Source organism: Quercus lobata, chromosome 2, assembly GCF_001633185.2.
Source record: "Quercus lobata isolate SW786 chromosome 2, ValleyOak3.0 Primary Assembly, whole genome shotgun sequence".
Taxonomy (NCBI): Eukaryota; Viridiplantae; Streptophyta; class Magnoliopsida; order Fagales; family Fagaceae; genus Quercus; species Quercus lobata.
The window spans coordinates 37,151,758-37,167,107 of NC_044905.1; the positions used below are offsets into that span (position 1 = coordinate 37,151,758).

Below are 15,350 nucleotides of genomic sequence, written 5' to 3' on the forward strand. Positions count from 1 at the left end.
AAAAAAAAAAACAAACAAACAAAAAACAATCCTATCTATAACTAAAAAAAAAAAATGCAGACTTTAAAAAAAAAAAAAAAAAAAAAAAAAAAAAAAAAAAAAAAAAAAAAAAAAAAAAACCTTGAAGGCCCAAACTTAACGCCCAGTGCAGGGAGGGTCCAGGCAGCCACAATGATAAACTGATAAGTGATAAACAAAGTTACAAAACCAGCCAGGGAGGGCCCAAACAAACAAAGTTATCTTAAGTTCTTAACAAATAAAATGGCCCAAATATTTATAATTTTATACCTGATTCCTGAACCTCAGAACCTGATACGGTGAGGTGAGGTGAGCAGTTGAGACTTGAGAGAGGCGGAGAGCAGAGAATCAGAGAGAGGCTGAGGCGGTTCAGCTGGAGACTGGAGACTAGAGAGAGGCGGAGAGCAGAGACTAGAGAGAAAGGTAAAATTTTTAGGGTTTTGAGTGGATTTATTTGTTTTGATTTGTGATTGTTTTGTGGTTAATCTCTTAGATCGGATTTGTAGTTTATCTGGTTGATTTTTGGTCAATGATTTTGTTTAGAACCAATGTTTAATAGGATTTACCAAATTTTTTGTTTTTTTTTGGTTAAAAGGATGTGCCAGATTATTTTTGTAATTCATTTGGAACTAAATATATATATATATATTTTTTATTTTTTTTTTTCCTCTACTACCCGGTTGGTTCTTTTCTAAAATTTTGGGGCCCCCTTCCACTTGGGGGCCTTAGGCAATTGCCTAACTCGCCTAAGGGAAGGGCCGGCCCTGACCATAGCTGCAGTGTTTTTATGCACTTACTTAGTGACCCAGGTATTGGATTTTTTTTTTTTTTTTTTTTTTTTTTTTGTTGGGTTTCAGTGCTCAATTGGTCCATTATTACTAGATGATGAACACCCTAATTTACAACAAAAAAAAAAAAAAAATTGTGTTGTTTTTCATTAATCATAGCCTTTCATGGGTATCTTAAGTTGCATCATTAATTAAAACTCTACAAATAGTGACACAATGTTAAGTTATAATTTAATCAAAACCTTTAATTTTCAAGTTTTCTATGTATTCCCATTTACAATCTAAACTCTAGGTTTCTTTTATCAGAATCTACCCTTAATTTTGGCCAAGTAATATGATAATTGTTTCATGGGTTATCTACTTTACTTCCTTAATGTTTTATGTTTTTGTCATATAAGTAAATGTTGTTCTATGACACCTAATAATTTATTTTTGTTTTAGAGATTTATTTTTTTCTCTCTAGGTGGTTAGACTACAATTCTGAATAAATATAGGGAAAATGGTCAGTAGATTACTTTCATGACATGGAGGAAAAATATCTTAGTCATTATCAATTTTTGGGTGTCTTTTACATATTATATTTCCAGTGCCGCTGCATTAGTTTGCTTACTTGTTTAGTTTTGATATTTTTATTGAAAAATAACTTATAATTGTTTTATATTTTTTTGAAATACTGTGGCTTATCAATTTGTGCTAGTAGAGATACATCGATAGACTCTCATTTGAAAATGCAAATTATAGACCCTATATTTGGCTTGTAGCATTAGTTTGATAAAATACTCTTTAATGTAATTCTGTTACTAATAAATTTTTTTTTCATCATTCTAAATGATAAAGTCAAAGTTAAATTTTAATCAAAGCAGAAAGGTGATAGAATCACAGTGTTCGTTTGCATAGAATATTTTTTTTATGGTGTTTTTTTACGTGCCTTGCACTTACCTCAAAACTAGTAATGTTAAAAAATGCATTCTATACTTTTTCAAATCAAAAGAAATTCATTCAGCATAGTTACATTTCTGTAGAAGTTTCAAACTTCATACCAAACACAATTTTCTAGAGAAATGCATTCTACCAAACTACATTCTGCTGAAATGCATTCTACTAGAATGCATTCTCCCAGAAGTTGTTCCAAACACTACCTTACATCTATTCCACCCATCAACCATTTAGTTGAATTGGTGATTACATTCCCTGATCCGAGATTTTGTGTGGATTAAAATGAAAATAAATGAATAAATATCTGAGTGCAAGATTTTGTAGATAAAAACCCACTTTATGTTTCTACCAATTTGAGTAAACTAATAGCGAAGGTCAGTGATAATTGAATTTCAGTATACTGAACTTTGTTGTTTGAAAGGAGCTCTAATTGCTAATGCTATATTCAGATTTGAAAAAAAAAAGGGAAGAATAAAAAGAAAAACATGGATGATAGCTTATATGACGAGTTTGGGAACTATATTGGACCTGAAATCGAGTCCGACAGAGAGAGTGACAGAGAGGATGAAGACGAAGATCTTACAGAAAGGCCTATTGAAGAGGAGGCATCGGATGGTGAGGATGCAGCTGCTGCTTCAAATGGTTGGATGACAGCCTCCAATGATATTGATATGGATAACCAGATTGTCCTTGCTGAGGACAAAAAGTACTACCCAACTGCCGAAGAGGTTTATGGCGAAGATGTTGAAACGTTGGTGATGGATGAAGATGAGCAACCATTGGAGCAACCAATAGTCAAACCTGTTAGGAATATCAAGTTTGAGGTTGGTGTGAAGGATTCTTCAATGTATGTCCCAACACAATTTCTTGTTGGTCTCATGTCGAATCCCACTCTGGTTCGAAATGTTGCCCTTGTTGGGCACCTTCAGCATGGCAAAACTGTCTTCATGGATATGTTGATTGAGCAAACCCACCATATGTCCACATTCGATGCAAACAGTGAGAAGCATTTGAGGTACACAGATACGAGGATTGATGAACAAGAGAGAAGGATATCAATTAAGGCAGTTCCAATGTCCCTTGTTCTTGAAGATAGCAATTCAAAATCGTATGTGTGTAACATCATGGACACCCCTGGGCATGTTAATTTTTCTGATGAAATGACTGCTGCTCTCAGACTTGCCGATGGTGCTGTATTGATTGTGGATGCTGCTGAAGGAGTAATGGTAAGTAATTTTCTTCTTCTATCTGAAAGGTCCATCGTTTTTAGTTTTCTTCTACTAACCGTTCTAGGCTTTGGTATAGTCTGTACCTTCATGGATCAATTTATGAATTTTTTTTTTTGGCTTTGAAACAAAATTTTAAGAATCAACTTGATATCCGTCAAAGACTGAAGATAAGTATAAGCATGAAGTTTGAAACCTTAGATGTTGGGTCACCTTCATGGGCATCTGCCTAGACAGGAGATTAGGAAAGTTGGTTTTGTAAGCTGTGGCTTATTGGAGGGACAACCCAAAATGCTGTGTTTAGTTCGACCATCTTTTGATCCATTTATATCTGTTGGCTTTTGGTATTGATTTGTTGAAATGATATAGCCACTCTTAATTTCTGTCTCGTCTGTAGTATAACATGTGTGAACATGATATGACTGTTTATATTGATATTTATAATAGGGTTATGTTAACGGATGCCCTTAGGGCAATTGTTAATAAACCATATTAGAAAAGTTTTGATACTACTGTCATGTGAAATATAAAAAGTTGAAAACAAAAAAATTAATTGCTTTATCATTTTCCCATAAAATGTTTCTAAAAATAGTTTCTAAACCAATGCCCTTAAGGCATTCACTAACATTTCCCTTTATAATATTATATGATATACAGGTAAATACAGAGAGGGCTATACGCCATGCAGTCCAAGATCGCCTACCTATTGTAGTTGTAATTAATAAGGTAACTCTCACTCTGAGTGCATATCTTTGGTCTATTAATTATTTTATAATTGAGCAGTGAACTTCTATTACTCCCTTGAATTCTTATATAAAATTTTTTGTTTTAGGTTGACAGGCTGATAACAGAACTTAAGCTGCCCCCAAAGGATGCGTACCATAAGCTAAGGCATACTCTGGAAGTCATTAATAGCAACATAGTTGCTGCCACTAATAACACTGGCAATGTCCCAGTTATAGATCCAGCTGCTGGAAATGTTTGTTTTGCAAGTGGTACAGCAGGATGGTCCTTCACTTTGCAATCATTTGCAAAACTGTATGTCAAACTCCATGGGATCCCATTTGATGCTGATAAGTTTGCGTCTCGACTTTGGGGAGATATGTATTATCATCCAGATGCCAGGGTTTTTAGAAAGAAACCCCCTGCCAGTGGAGGGGAAAGATCGTTTGTCCAGTTTGTGCTCGAACCCCTTTACAAAATATACAGCCAAGTGATTGGTGAACATAAAAAGAGTGTGGAAGCTACCCTTATAGAACTTGGTGTGACTCTTCCTAATGTGGCTTATAAACTGAATGTCAGGCCTTTGCTGAGGCTGGCTTGTAGCTCAGTTTTTGGTAATTCCTCAGGCTTTACTGATATGCTGGTTCAGCATATTCCTTCCCCCAAAGCTTCTGCAACAAGGAAGGTTGATCATATTTATACTGGACCAAAAGATTCCATGATCTATAAGGCCATGAAGAATTGTGATCCTGAAGGCCCCTTAATGGTTAATGTGACCAAGCTGTATCCCAAGTCGGACTGTAGTGTCTTTGATGCATTTGGTAGGGTTTATAGTGGAAGGATTAGGACAGGGCAGACTGTACGAGTATTGGGAGAAGGATATTCCCCAGATGATGAGGAGGACATGACCGTAAAAGAAGTGACAAAATTATGGGTTTATCAAGCTCGAGATAGGACACCCATAGCTGAGGCTCCTGCTGGTTCTTGGGTTCTCATTGAAGGTGTGGATGCTTCCATTATGAAAACTGCCACGCTTTGTGATGAGGATGTTGCACGCTATGATGACATCTACATATTCCGGCCTCTCCAGTTCAACACTCTTCCAGTGGTGAAAACAGCTACTGAGCCTTTGAATCCAAGTGAGTTGCCTAAAATGGTTGAGGGTCTTAGGAAGATCAGCAAGAGCTATCCTCTAGCCATTACCAAAGTTGAGGAGTCTGGAGAGCACACTATTTTAGGTACAGGAGAGTTGTACTTGGATTCAATCATGAAGGACCTTAGAGAGCTCTATTCTGAAGTAGAAGTCAAGGTAGTTATTTTCTCACGCTTCTTTCTTTAGCTTCTATACCATCAATTCTTCTGTTCTGATGTTTTGAGTGTAGTTTCTGCTGATAGGCAAATCTTTGCTTCTTGTGCTTAACATGAAATCTAGGTAGCAGATCCTGTTGTTTCATTCTGTGAAACTGTGGTGGAGTCTTCATCAATGAAATGTTTTGCTGAAACACCAAACAAAAAGAACAAAATAACCATGGTAGGAAATCCATTTTGGTTGATTTTGTTGCTATTGAGAATCATATGTTATTCTGTTCATGCAATATGATCACTTATACCTCTTCTCATTTTCTAGATCGCAGAGCCTTTGGAGAGAGGACTACCAGAGGACATTGAGAATGGTGCTGTAAGCATTGATTGGAATCGGAAGACAATTGGTGAATTCTTTGAGAAGAGTTATGGGTGGGATGTGCTTGCGTCACGGTCCATATGGGCATTTGGCCCTGATAAGCAGGTATAGTGTGCATGAGGATGTGTGCATTTGCCTGCTCTTTATGTAATTAAGAAGAAAGTATATACAATTTTGTTGCTCTCTTATTAGTCTTGGCTTCCATTTTGATGCTCCTTTTTATATCTTAAACTCGGCAATGTTCACAATATTTTTATTTTTTTTAGTTTATGATTATTTTTATAAGATATTCAAGACTTGTATTTCATGCCATACTTGACTTTCTATGCTCTTGTTTGGCAAAATGCCACATATGCAGGGGCCTAACATTCTACTAGATGACACGCTCTCAGGTGAAGTTGACAAAAACTTGCTGAATGCTGTCAAGGATTCCATTGTTCAGGGGTAAATTAAATGATGTCTTCTTTTTTTTTTTTTTTCGTGGTCTCCTTTACCTCAACATTAATGATTTTATGTATTTTGGACAGATTTCAATGGGGTGCTCGAGAAGGACCCCTCTGTGATGAACCCATCAGGAATGTTAAGTTCAAAATAGTTGATGCCAGGATTGCACCTGAGCCGCTGCATCGGGGATCTGGTCAAATCATTCCTACCGCTCGGCGTGTGGCCTATTCAGCTTTCCTTATGGCAACCCCAAGGCTTATGGAACCAATGTATTATGTGGAGGTAAATGCTTGCTACTAATATCACATCAAGATGAGATTGCATTTTTTAGGAAGATATCCAATTGGTTGTTTCTTTGCATGCAACCAAGGAACAAAAATTGTGATTAATGTGATGAGTGTGCAAATGAAAGTTGAGCAGAATTATCTTCTTTCAGTTCCCATCTATAGAGCTTAATGAAAAATTTTCAATGATACTAAACTAAAACATGTGTAAACTTTTCAAGTATATGTATAAGTTTAAGCAAATGCTTTTCGTTCATGAAGTTGTATTATGATGGAGATTTCGAGAAACAACTATAATTTGAGTTATGACTTATGTCAAGACATGAACTTTGAGCTACAACTAAATTTTTGATGCTTTTTTTTCAGATACAAACACCAATCGATTGTGTCTCTGCAATCTATACGGTCTTATCTCGCAGGCGTGGACATGTAACAGCTGATGTTCCTCAACCAGGGACCCCAGCTTATATTGTTAAGGTTTTGTGACTAAACTTTGTCCACATAAAGATCCTCTAGGAAATACTTGTATGACCAATGGAATTTTTTTGGGACCGTTGGTTTGTGTGGTGCATTGTTGATTTCAATTTGAATACACATGTATGCTTGAACTTTTATGTTCCTAATTTTAGCCCTATTGGATTTTCAGGCATTTTTACCCGTCATAGAATCATTCGGTTTTGAGACAGACTTGAGATACCATACTCAAGGACAAGCATTTTGCCTCTCAGTGTTTGATCATTGGGCTATTGTTCCTGGGGACCCTCTTGACAAGAGTATTGTTCTGCGGCCACTTGAACCGGCTCCAATTCAGCATCTTGCTCGTGAATTTATGGTGAAGACAAGGCGTAGAAAGGTAAGCTGTTCTCCCTCCCACCCTCTCTCTCTCTCTCATTCAGACACATACAACAAAGAGCAGAGCCGAAGTCTCTCTCTCACTCTCTCAGTCACTGACTCCTTTAAACTCTTTAAAAACTCAGTAGTGCTTTGAAGTGAATTGTGCTTGCTTTAATATGTTCTAGAGTGACTATTTGAAAACTGCTCTAAAAAATCTTTTCCTTCTATAATTTTACTTTCTAGATTCATGGGTGTGCTTTGAAGTTGTGGCTTCAAGACCCCGTGACTGTAACTTACCAAGCCATATGTATAGACACACACACAAAAAGGCTTGGCTGTAATATTGTTTTTAAGTAGTGCAGCAGTGATTGATATGCAGTGTGTGCTGTCATTTATCATTTATCTTTCCACCCATGATTTTTCTCCATTTACAACACAATCTGAGAAAGATTTCAAGGTGGATGCTGCAAAGTCATGCAAATTTATCTGTGGATATTTTATCAATCATGCAGTTTCAACAGTATTGTAGAACTAGAAAATTGCATCTAAGCTGTAATAATGTTTGAGTTTGTCTTGAATTTCAGGGAATGAGTGAGGATGTGAGCATTAACAAGTTCTTTGATGAGGCCATGATGGTTGAGCTGGCTCAGCAATCAGCTGATCTTCATCAGCAAATGATGTGATAAGAGTCAGTAAAAGACTTTAGTGCTTGTGTGCCCACAGCTGGGAGGCGGTTCTAGCATCTTTAATATTGCTATTCTTACAGAGATATCGAGCTACCATTGATTGTACGAATTATGTTATTAGGTAGTTCCTTTTTTGAATGAATACTAGGTAGTTGCTTGTTGCTAGAGTTTTGGACTACTAGCAGCAGTTAGCTAGTTGTATCCTTTTAGTACTGTAAGTACATGGACATTCACTGTAGGTGTTCCTCTGAGATATGTCAAAAGTGTACCAGTATGGTGAGTAAATATGCAGATACCTATTTTAATAGAAAAGTGGGAAAATGTTTTCATTTTTTATCTGAGAGAAAAAGAAAGAAAGAAAAGAAGGTGCACTTTGTGAAGGACAGTTTTATTGACAATGCAAATAAACCACTTATTTCAAGTGGACTTGATATTACAAAAAATGGTGAAGACAGCTGATAGGACTTGGTTTTGCCAAAATGTTGAATTGAAAAAAAATGCAATGGATATGAAAATGTGTCACTCTCGTATGGTATCAGTAACTTATTAGGATCAGACTTCCTCTTTTATGTGCCATAGGATAAACCAATGATAGGGAAAGAAATTAATGCTCGTGAGTCATGCAGCCATTTGAAATGTGGCATGCTCCTGCATAAAGTATGAACGTAGTTTGTGTTTCTATAATTGCTTTTAGATGGCGTGGGCGTCGTGATTAGATTTTATTAAGGCGATAAATAGTTACAAATGCTCTAGTAATGGCTTGGAAATTTTGGTTGCAAACAAACTCGCCCGAGGGGCGGAGGTGGTAATGTGGTATGTTGTGTAACTGTTGCATCTATGATCTAACAGTCCTCCCTTACATTGGGAGAGTAGCAATGTTTTAAATTCTGTTTCGCTCCGGTGCTTATTCTGGTGCATTTACCCCCCTTTCTGTTTTGTTCTAAATTCCAGTTTGTTTCGGATTATTTCGGTGTTCCGGAAAAATTTTGGTTGTTCCGGTCTCTCAATTCCTGCCTATTCCGGACTATGTTGAATGTTTTTTAAACATTGAAGCCCAAATTTATCATTTGGTTCATTTTATTCTCATATCATATTTTAAATTTTGTGTTGGTTAATTAGATATAACTAGTCGCAAACCCACGCTACGTGTGGGAATATACAACTATTTTGTAATGTGGTATAATATATGATTTATTCTCTAAAACATACTGGCGATATTATTTCTAAAATTATTTTTCATCTCTCTATCTCTACATATATCATTCTATTATTTTGAGTTTTTTCTTTTTCTTTTTGAAAAAAACTTAGGTGCATTTGATTGATATTATTCCAATATATATATATATATATATATATATTGAGATAAAAGATAGAAAAACTATTCTTTTTTCAAGTGATGTATATTATTCAAACTTTTGTATAGTGTGTTATGGTTTTTTTTTCTATGACTAAAATTTTTAAGTTCAAAATTAATTATTTGAATTTCTCATTCTCTTAAGAATATTATCATGATAACCAAATCTCATCACAAATTTACAATTGATATTACTCAAATAATTTATAGAGACATTCAAATACATAATCACTTCACTTCTAAAATATCTAAAAAGTAACTAAACAAAAACTATAAGAGGGATAGAGAGTGCATGTGATAAATAACTCAAAAAACACACCACCAAAGAATTAATAATAGAGAGAGAGAGAGAGAGAGAGAGAGAGAGAGAGAGAGAGAATTATCCAAATAACAAAATTATATAAAAGAAGAAGAGTAAAAGAATATTCAAAAGAAAATATATAGTTGTAAACACCAAATTATCCAAGTCATGCTATGTAATAGAATATTATTCTATATATATATATATATATATAGATGAAATATGAAGTTATAAATATATAAATTTTATATATATATATATATATGTGTGTGTGTGTGTGTGTGTATCTAGTGCGTAATCTCGAAACGGTGCATCGAAACACACCAGTACCAAAATATTCCGTTCCAATTGTCAATCCAGAACGCTCTTCGAAACGGAATTCAAAACCTTGCTTAAGAGGCATTTAGTTTGCGTAATATTTTATTACAGTATAATGTTAGATTCTTGTAATTTTAGATCAATGGAATCACATTACAACAATATAACATTACTATGCTTGGTTTATTAGTTACATTTCCATCTTTGTTTGATTGGTTCCTAATATCCCAAAAATAATAAAGAATTTTTTTCAATGAATTTTAAAAAATATCTGTGGGGCCCGGCCCAAAATAATGGGCTAGTTAAACTACGGGTCCGTCCGAGAAGCATCCTGTCCGAGGAGAAGTCACAGCCAAAACCTTATTCAAGCCCAATTGCGATAAAAGAAACCTGTCCGAGGAGTAACTCCTCCTCGGACATTACGTAGTCCGGACGAAGAGCTCGCCCCAATCATTGCAGTTCATCCTCCAAGCATATAAAAAAGAATAAAACCCAAAATATCTCATGGAAAGCTGCCACCACCACATTAAATGTGTCACAACCACCCTCTTGGCCGCATTAATGAGGAAAAGACCCCTGAACAGTACTACCTTGGCCACTGCAACTCACAAGGGAGTGATAAGGGTATCTGATAGGACAGGTGCTCAAGTGGGGGCTTAGATGATCAACAAGTGTAAGGTTCAGATAAGAATAAGAGAGCTATATAATGTAGTGGAGTCCCTCAAAGAAGGGGACGGAAAAATGTATTCGGCACTCAGGAAATAGAATCTTCTGTTAGATATCCATTCTTGTGTTTTTGTTCCTGCAATAATATTGTCCATGCATCAGACCGACTAAGCTCACTGAGGCTAAGTTCTTTGACCCATCCTCTACAAATATTTATTGTGTGTTGCGCCTTGGGCTAAGGCCTGATCAATAGGGTTTGGACCAAGAAAATCGTGTAACTACAATTGGCGCCGTCTGTGAGAAGAACTAGGGCATCAGCTAGCACAACGGTCGAGCATGGCAGAACTAGGTCCACACCAGGAGAATCCTCACCAGGCTAACTCCCAACAGACACAACCCGCCGAGTCCTAGAGGCAAAATAACCCTGCCAACCCAGGCGGCAGGGGGAATCGTGAGGGGAGTGTGCATACTATCCGGACGAGCCAGAGTCACACTCAGATAGGTAGTCACGTGTCCCAGAGGCAAAATAGTCATCAGGCCATGCAGCGAGAGATAGATGACCTGAAAAGGAAGTTACGACGTGTGCAGCAAAAACGATCTCCCTCTGACTCAGACAAGTCTTCTAATGCGGAGGACGCGAGTTACCGACGGAGGTCAAGGACCCCCCCAAGTGAAACCTTTTCCTACGAAAGGGAACCACGCCCTGTACGGAAGTATGAGAGCCCATCCAGCAAGGGTTCGGGGAACGATGCTATGAAGAAGGTGCTGGACTAGGTTTCAAGGTCACCCTTCACGTATAGAATTGAAGGGGCTAAGCTGCCTCGACGCTTCAACCAACTGGCGTTCGCCATCTATAACGGCCGAGCAGACCCGGTAAAGCATGTGAGTCAGTTTAACCAAAAAATGGCAATCTACTCACAAAATGAAGCCCTAATGTGCAAAATCTTCCCATCCAGCTTGGGATCAATGGCGATGAGGTGGTTCAACAGCCTGAAGACAAACTCCATAGGCTCCTACAAGCAGCTCACTCAGGCTTTCTGCTCCTGTTTTATCATAAACACCAGAGTCCCTCGACCCCTCAGTTCGCTATTGTCCTTATCCATGCACGAAGGAGAAACCCTGAAAGCATACTTGGATAGATATTGGGAGGTGTATAACGACTTAAATGACAACCGTGATGATGTTGCTATCAGCACGTTCAAAAGCGGTCTCCCCACTGAGCATGGCTTAAGAAAATCCCTCACTGGTAAACCAGTTACCGACGTTCATCAGTTGATGGATAGGATCGACAAGTACAAAAGGGTGAAGGAAGATCAGCTGCAAGGAAGGGGAAAGGAGAAGGTCATCCCCCCCAAAGTAAATGATTTTAGGTCGGAACGGTATAACCCTAACCAGCCGAGGAGAGATTTTTCGTGACAGGCTGGACAGAGCAACCCGCAGACAGTGAACGCCGTATTCAAGGAGCCAGTACAACAGGTGCTGGAGAAAGTAAGGAACGAGCCCTATTTTAGATGGCCAGGAAAGATGGCTGGAGACCCTTCCAAGCGTAACCAGAACCTGTATTGCCACTATCATCAGGACCATGGGCATACCACCAAGGATTGCAGGAATCTATGGAATCACCTAGATCAGTTGGTCCGAGAAGGGAAGTTACGTCACCTTCTGCACCCCTCGAGCGGCCATCCCGGTCAAGCAATAGAAGAGTCTCGAAAGGATGTGTCCTTAAGACCCACCGCCGGAACGATACATGTCATCCTCGCCGCACCAGGAAGAACTGGGCCACCCATCCCCAGGGTACTGGCTGTTGATCGGCTCCCTTCCGAGGACAGGCAAAGGGAACCAAAAAGGTCAAAAAAGCGAAGCTCTTTGATACTGGGATTCTCGGACGAGGATAAGAGAGGAACTATTCAACCTCACGACGATGCCTTGGTGGTTACGTTAAGAATTGGAGGCTTTGATGTGAAAAGGGTGTTAGTAGACTCGGGAAGTGCGGTAGAGATAATGTACCCCGATCTACACAAGGGGCTGAACCTGAAACCGGAAGATTTGACAGCCTATGACTCCCCCCTTCTCAGCTTCGAAGGGAGGATTGTTACGCCAAAATGGCAGATCCGACTACCCATACAGACTGGGTCGGAGGTAGTGGAGGTAAATTTTATCGTGGTCGACGTTTAGTCACCCTACACCGCAATAATTGCCAGGCCATGGATCCACGCCCTAGAAGCCGTATCCTCCACACTTCACCAAAAAGTAAAATACCCATCCAGAGGACAAGTAGAAGAGATCCGAGGAGATCAGGCCGTGGCCAGGCAGTGTATGGTGGCCGCCATCTCACATCGGCCCCGTGCCGAGTCCTCGGCCCCTGAGAGCTTATAGCAACCAGCCACCTCGGCAAAGCAAGGCGATGGGCTAGCCGAGGAGATAAGGTGCGAAAGTTTAGATAAGATCACTGTCAACAACGACCCGGAGAAGTTTTTTCAGGTCGGCTCTGAGTTGCCTTTTCAAGAAAAAGAGGAACTGGTCAGATTTCTCAGAGGGAATGTCGATGTGTTTGCATGAGATGCCTACGACGCCCCGGGAGTTGATCCTAGCCTTATTTGTCACCACCTGAACGTCAACCCCTCTTCCACTCCGAAGAAGCAGCCACCCCGACGCCCTTCAAAGGAACATGCTAGTGCCGTAAGAGACGAAGTGGCAAAATTGAAAAAAGCAGGGGCTATTAAAGAGGTCTTTTACCCCGAATGGTTGGCAAACACGGTGGTGGTAAGGAAGAAGACAGGGAAGTGGAGAGTCTGCGTGGACTTCACGGACCTGAACAAGGCGTGCCCAAAGGACCCATTCCCCCTTCCCCGAATCGACAGATTGGTGGATGCAACCGTGGGTCACCCTCGAATGAGCTTCCTGGACGCCTTCCAGGGCTATCATCAGATCCCCCTTGCGCTAGAAGACCAAGAGAAGACGGCTTTCATGACGCCCATCGGAAATTATCACTATAAGGTGATGCCGTTTGGGCTGAAGAACGCAGGCTCAACCTACCAAAGGATGATGACCCGGATGTTCGAGCCACAGCTGGGCAAGATCATTGAGGTTTACATAGACGATATGGTTGTGAAGAGTAAAAGGGTGTCCGAGCACGTGAAAGACCTTGAAAAAATCTTCGCTATCTTAAGGGAACACCAGTTGCGGCTGAATGCTTCCAAATGTTCATTCGGGGTCGGGTCTGGGAAATTTTTAGGGTACATGGTAACCCACAGGGGAATAGAAGTAAGCCCCGATCAAATCAAAGCAATTAACAGCCTACAGGCTCCGGAATCCGAAGGAAGTGCAGAAGCTCACTGGTGTGATTGCAGCATTAAACCGGTTCATATCGCGATCAGTGGATCGATGTCGACCTTTTTACCTCCTGATAAACAAGTGGAAAGGGTTTGAATGGTCGGAGGATTGTGTTAGGGCTTTCCAGCAGCTTAAGGAATACCTGTCTCGACCACCCATCATGTCCAGCCCTGAGGCAGACGAGGTGCTGTTTGCGTACGTCACTGTAGCTCCCCATGCTGTAAGCCTGGTACTGATACGGGATGATAATGGGGTGCAGCGACCGGTTTACTACGTGAGCAAATCATTACATGAGGCCGAGGTGCGATACCTACCTTTGGAAAAGGCAATTCTGGCGATAGTACATGCCACCCGGAAGCTCCCTCATTACTTTCAGGCGCATATAGTCATCGTTCTAACTCAGCTCCCCCTTCGAGCAGTGCTTCGAAGCGTTGACTACACAGGAAGGATCGCCATGTGGAGTGCGCTTTTGGGGGCCTTCGATATTAAATATATGCCCAGATCCTCTATCAAAGGTCAGGTCCTTGTAGACTTGGTAGCGGAGTTTGCTGAACCCTCCGTAGAAACAATAACCGAGCAAAAAGACATGGATGGAAAGTCGGTTGGCACAATTTCAGCAGGAGGAACCTTGCATTGGAAGGTCTATGTGGATGGCGCAGCCAACCAGAGAGGATCCGGAGTCGGAATAGTTTTAGTATCGCTAGACGGTGCTGCCATTGAAAAATCACTGAGGCTCGGGTTCTCGGCTACGAACAATGAAGCTGAATACGAAGCCTTACTTCAAGGGATGACGATGGTTCAAAGATTGGGCGGAAGAGTAATAGAAGCATTCTCGGACTCCAAGTTGGTCGTCAGACAAGTGATGGGTGAGCTGGAAGCCAGAGATGCTAGGATGCAAGAGTATCTAGGACAAGTCAAACGCCTACAGACGAGTTTTGAGTCCTTCAATCTGACGCACATTTCCAGGAGTGTAAACACCCATGTAGACTCACTGGCCACTCTCGCCACGTCCTCGGCGCATAATCTGCCGTGAATGATCCTTGTTGAAGATCTAGTCCAAGCAAGTCCCATTAGAAGAAATCCGGCCCAAGTCCATCAGATCAGAAAGAGTCCCAGCTGGATGGACCCCATAAAGAACTTCCTCCAAAACGACATCTTACCGGAGGAAAAACTAGAGGCCGAGAAGATACGTAGAAATGCCCCTCGGTTCTGGCTATCAGAGGACCACAAACTATATCGGCGCTCCTACTCTGGACCGTACCTACTCTGCGTACATCCAGAAGAATCCGAGTCTTTACTTGAAGAATTACACGAGGGAATTTATGGAAGTCACACCGGAGGAAGGTCGCTGGCGCACAGGGCACTCACCCAAGGATACTGGTGGCCGAACATGCAAAGAGAGGCCCAGGAATACGCTAAGAAGTGTGATCAGTGCCAAAGATTTGCCCCAAATATCCACCAACCCGGAGGGGTTCTCAACCCCCTCTCTAGCCCATGGCCGTTCGCGCAATGGGGTCTTGATATTGTCGGACCTTTCCCCAAAGCTGCGGGGAACAAGCGATACATAATAGTCGGAACCGATTACTTCACTAAATGGGTGGAGGCTGAACCTTTGGCCAACATTAGGGACGTGGATGCCCAAAAATTCATCTGGAAGAACATTATCACCCGCTTCGGAACTCCACGTACACTCATTTCCGACAATGGTCTTCAATTCGACAGTAAGAGCTTTAGGGAGTATTGCAGCGAGTTTGGGAT

At 40.4% G+C, this 15,350-nt stretch overlaps 1 protein-coding gene across 1 annotated transcript; it reads left to right on the forward strand.

Annotated features, from left to right (window-relative positions):
- The first annotated feature begins 215 nt into the window (after positions 1 to 215).
- LOC115975501 (110 kDa U5 small nuclear ribonucleoprotein component CLO-like) lies at positions 216 to 7,997 on the forward strand. The gene is made up of 11 exons (XM_031096289.1): positions 216 to 441; positions 2,192 to 2,968; positions 3,626 to 3,694; positions 3,801 to 5,000; positions 5,124 to 5,222; positions 5,319 to 5,477; positions 5,731 to 5,816; positions 5,900 to 6,098; positions 6,467 to 6,577; positions 6,747 to 6,953; positions 7,519 to 7,997. Exons 2-11 carry the CDS (start codon positions 2,228 to 2,230, stop codon positions 7,615 to 7,617), a joined length of 2,970 nt encoding a protein of 989 aa, XP_030952149.1. The 5' UTR covers positions 216 to 441; positions 2,192 to 2,227; the 3' UTR covers positions 7,618 to 7,997.
- The last annotated feature ends 7,353 nt before the right edge of the window (positions 7,998 to 15,350 follow it).

What these genes read in the sequence shown, in the direction of transcription:
- LOC115975501 (XM_031096289.1), top strand. Translation starts at nt 2,228, where the DNA reads ATGGATGATAGCTTATATGACGAGTTTGGGAACTATATTGGACCTGAA. An exon ending in CATTTGGCCCTGATAAGCAG is followed by an intron (nt 5,478 to 5,730) that starts GTATAGTGTGCA and finishes CCACATATGCAG; the next exon opens with GGGCCTAACATTCTACTAGA. An exon ending in AACCAATGTATTATGTGGAG is followed by an intron (nt 6,099 to 6,466) that starts GTAAATGCTTGC and finishes CTTTTTTTTCAG; the next exon opens with ATACAAACACCAATCGATTG.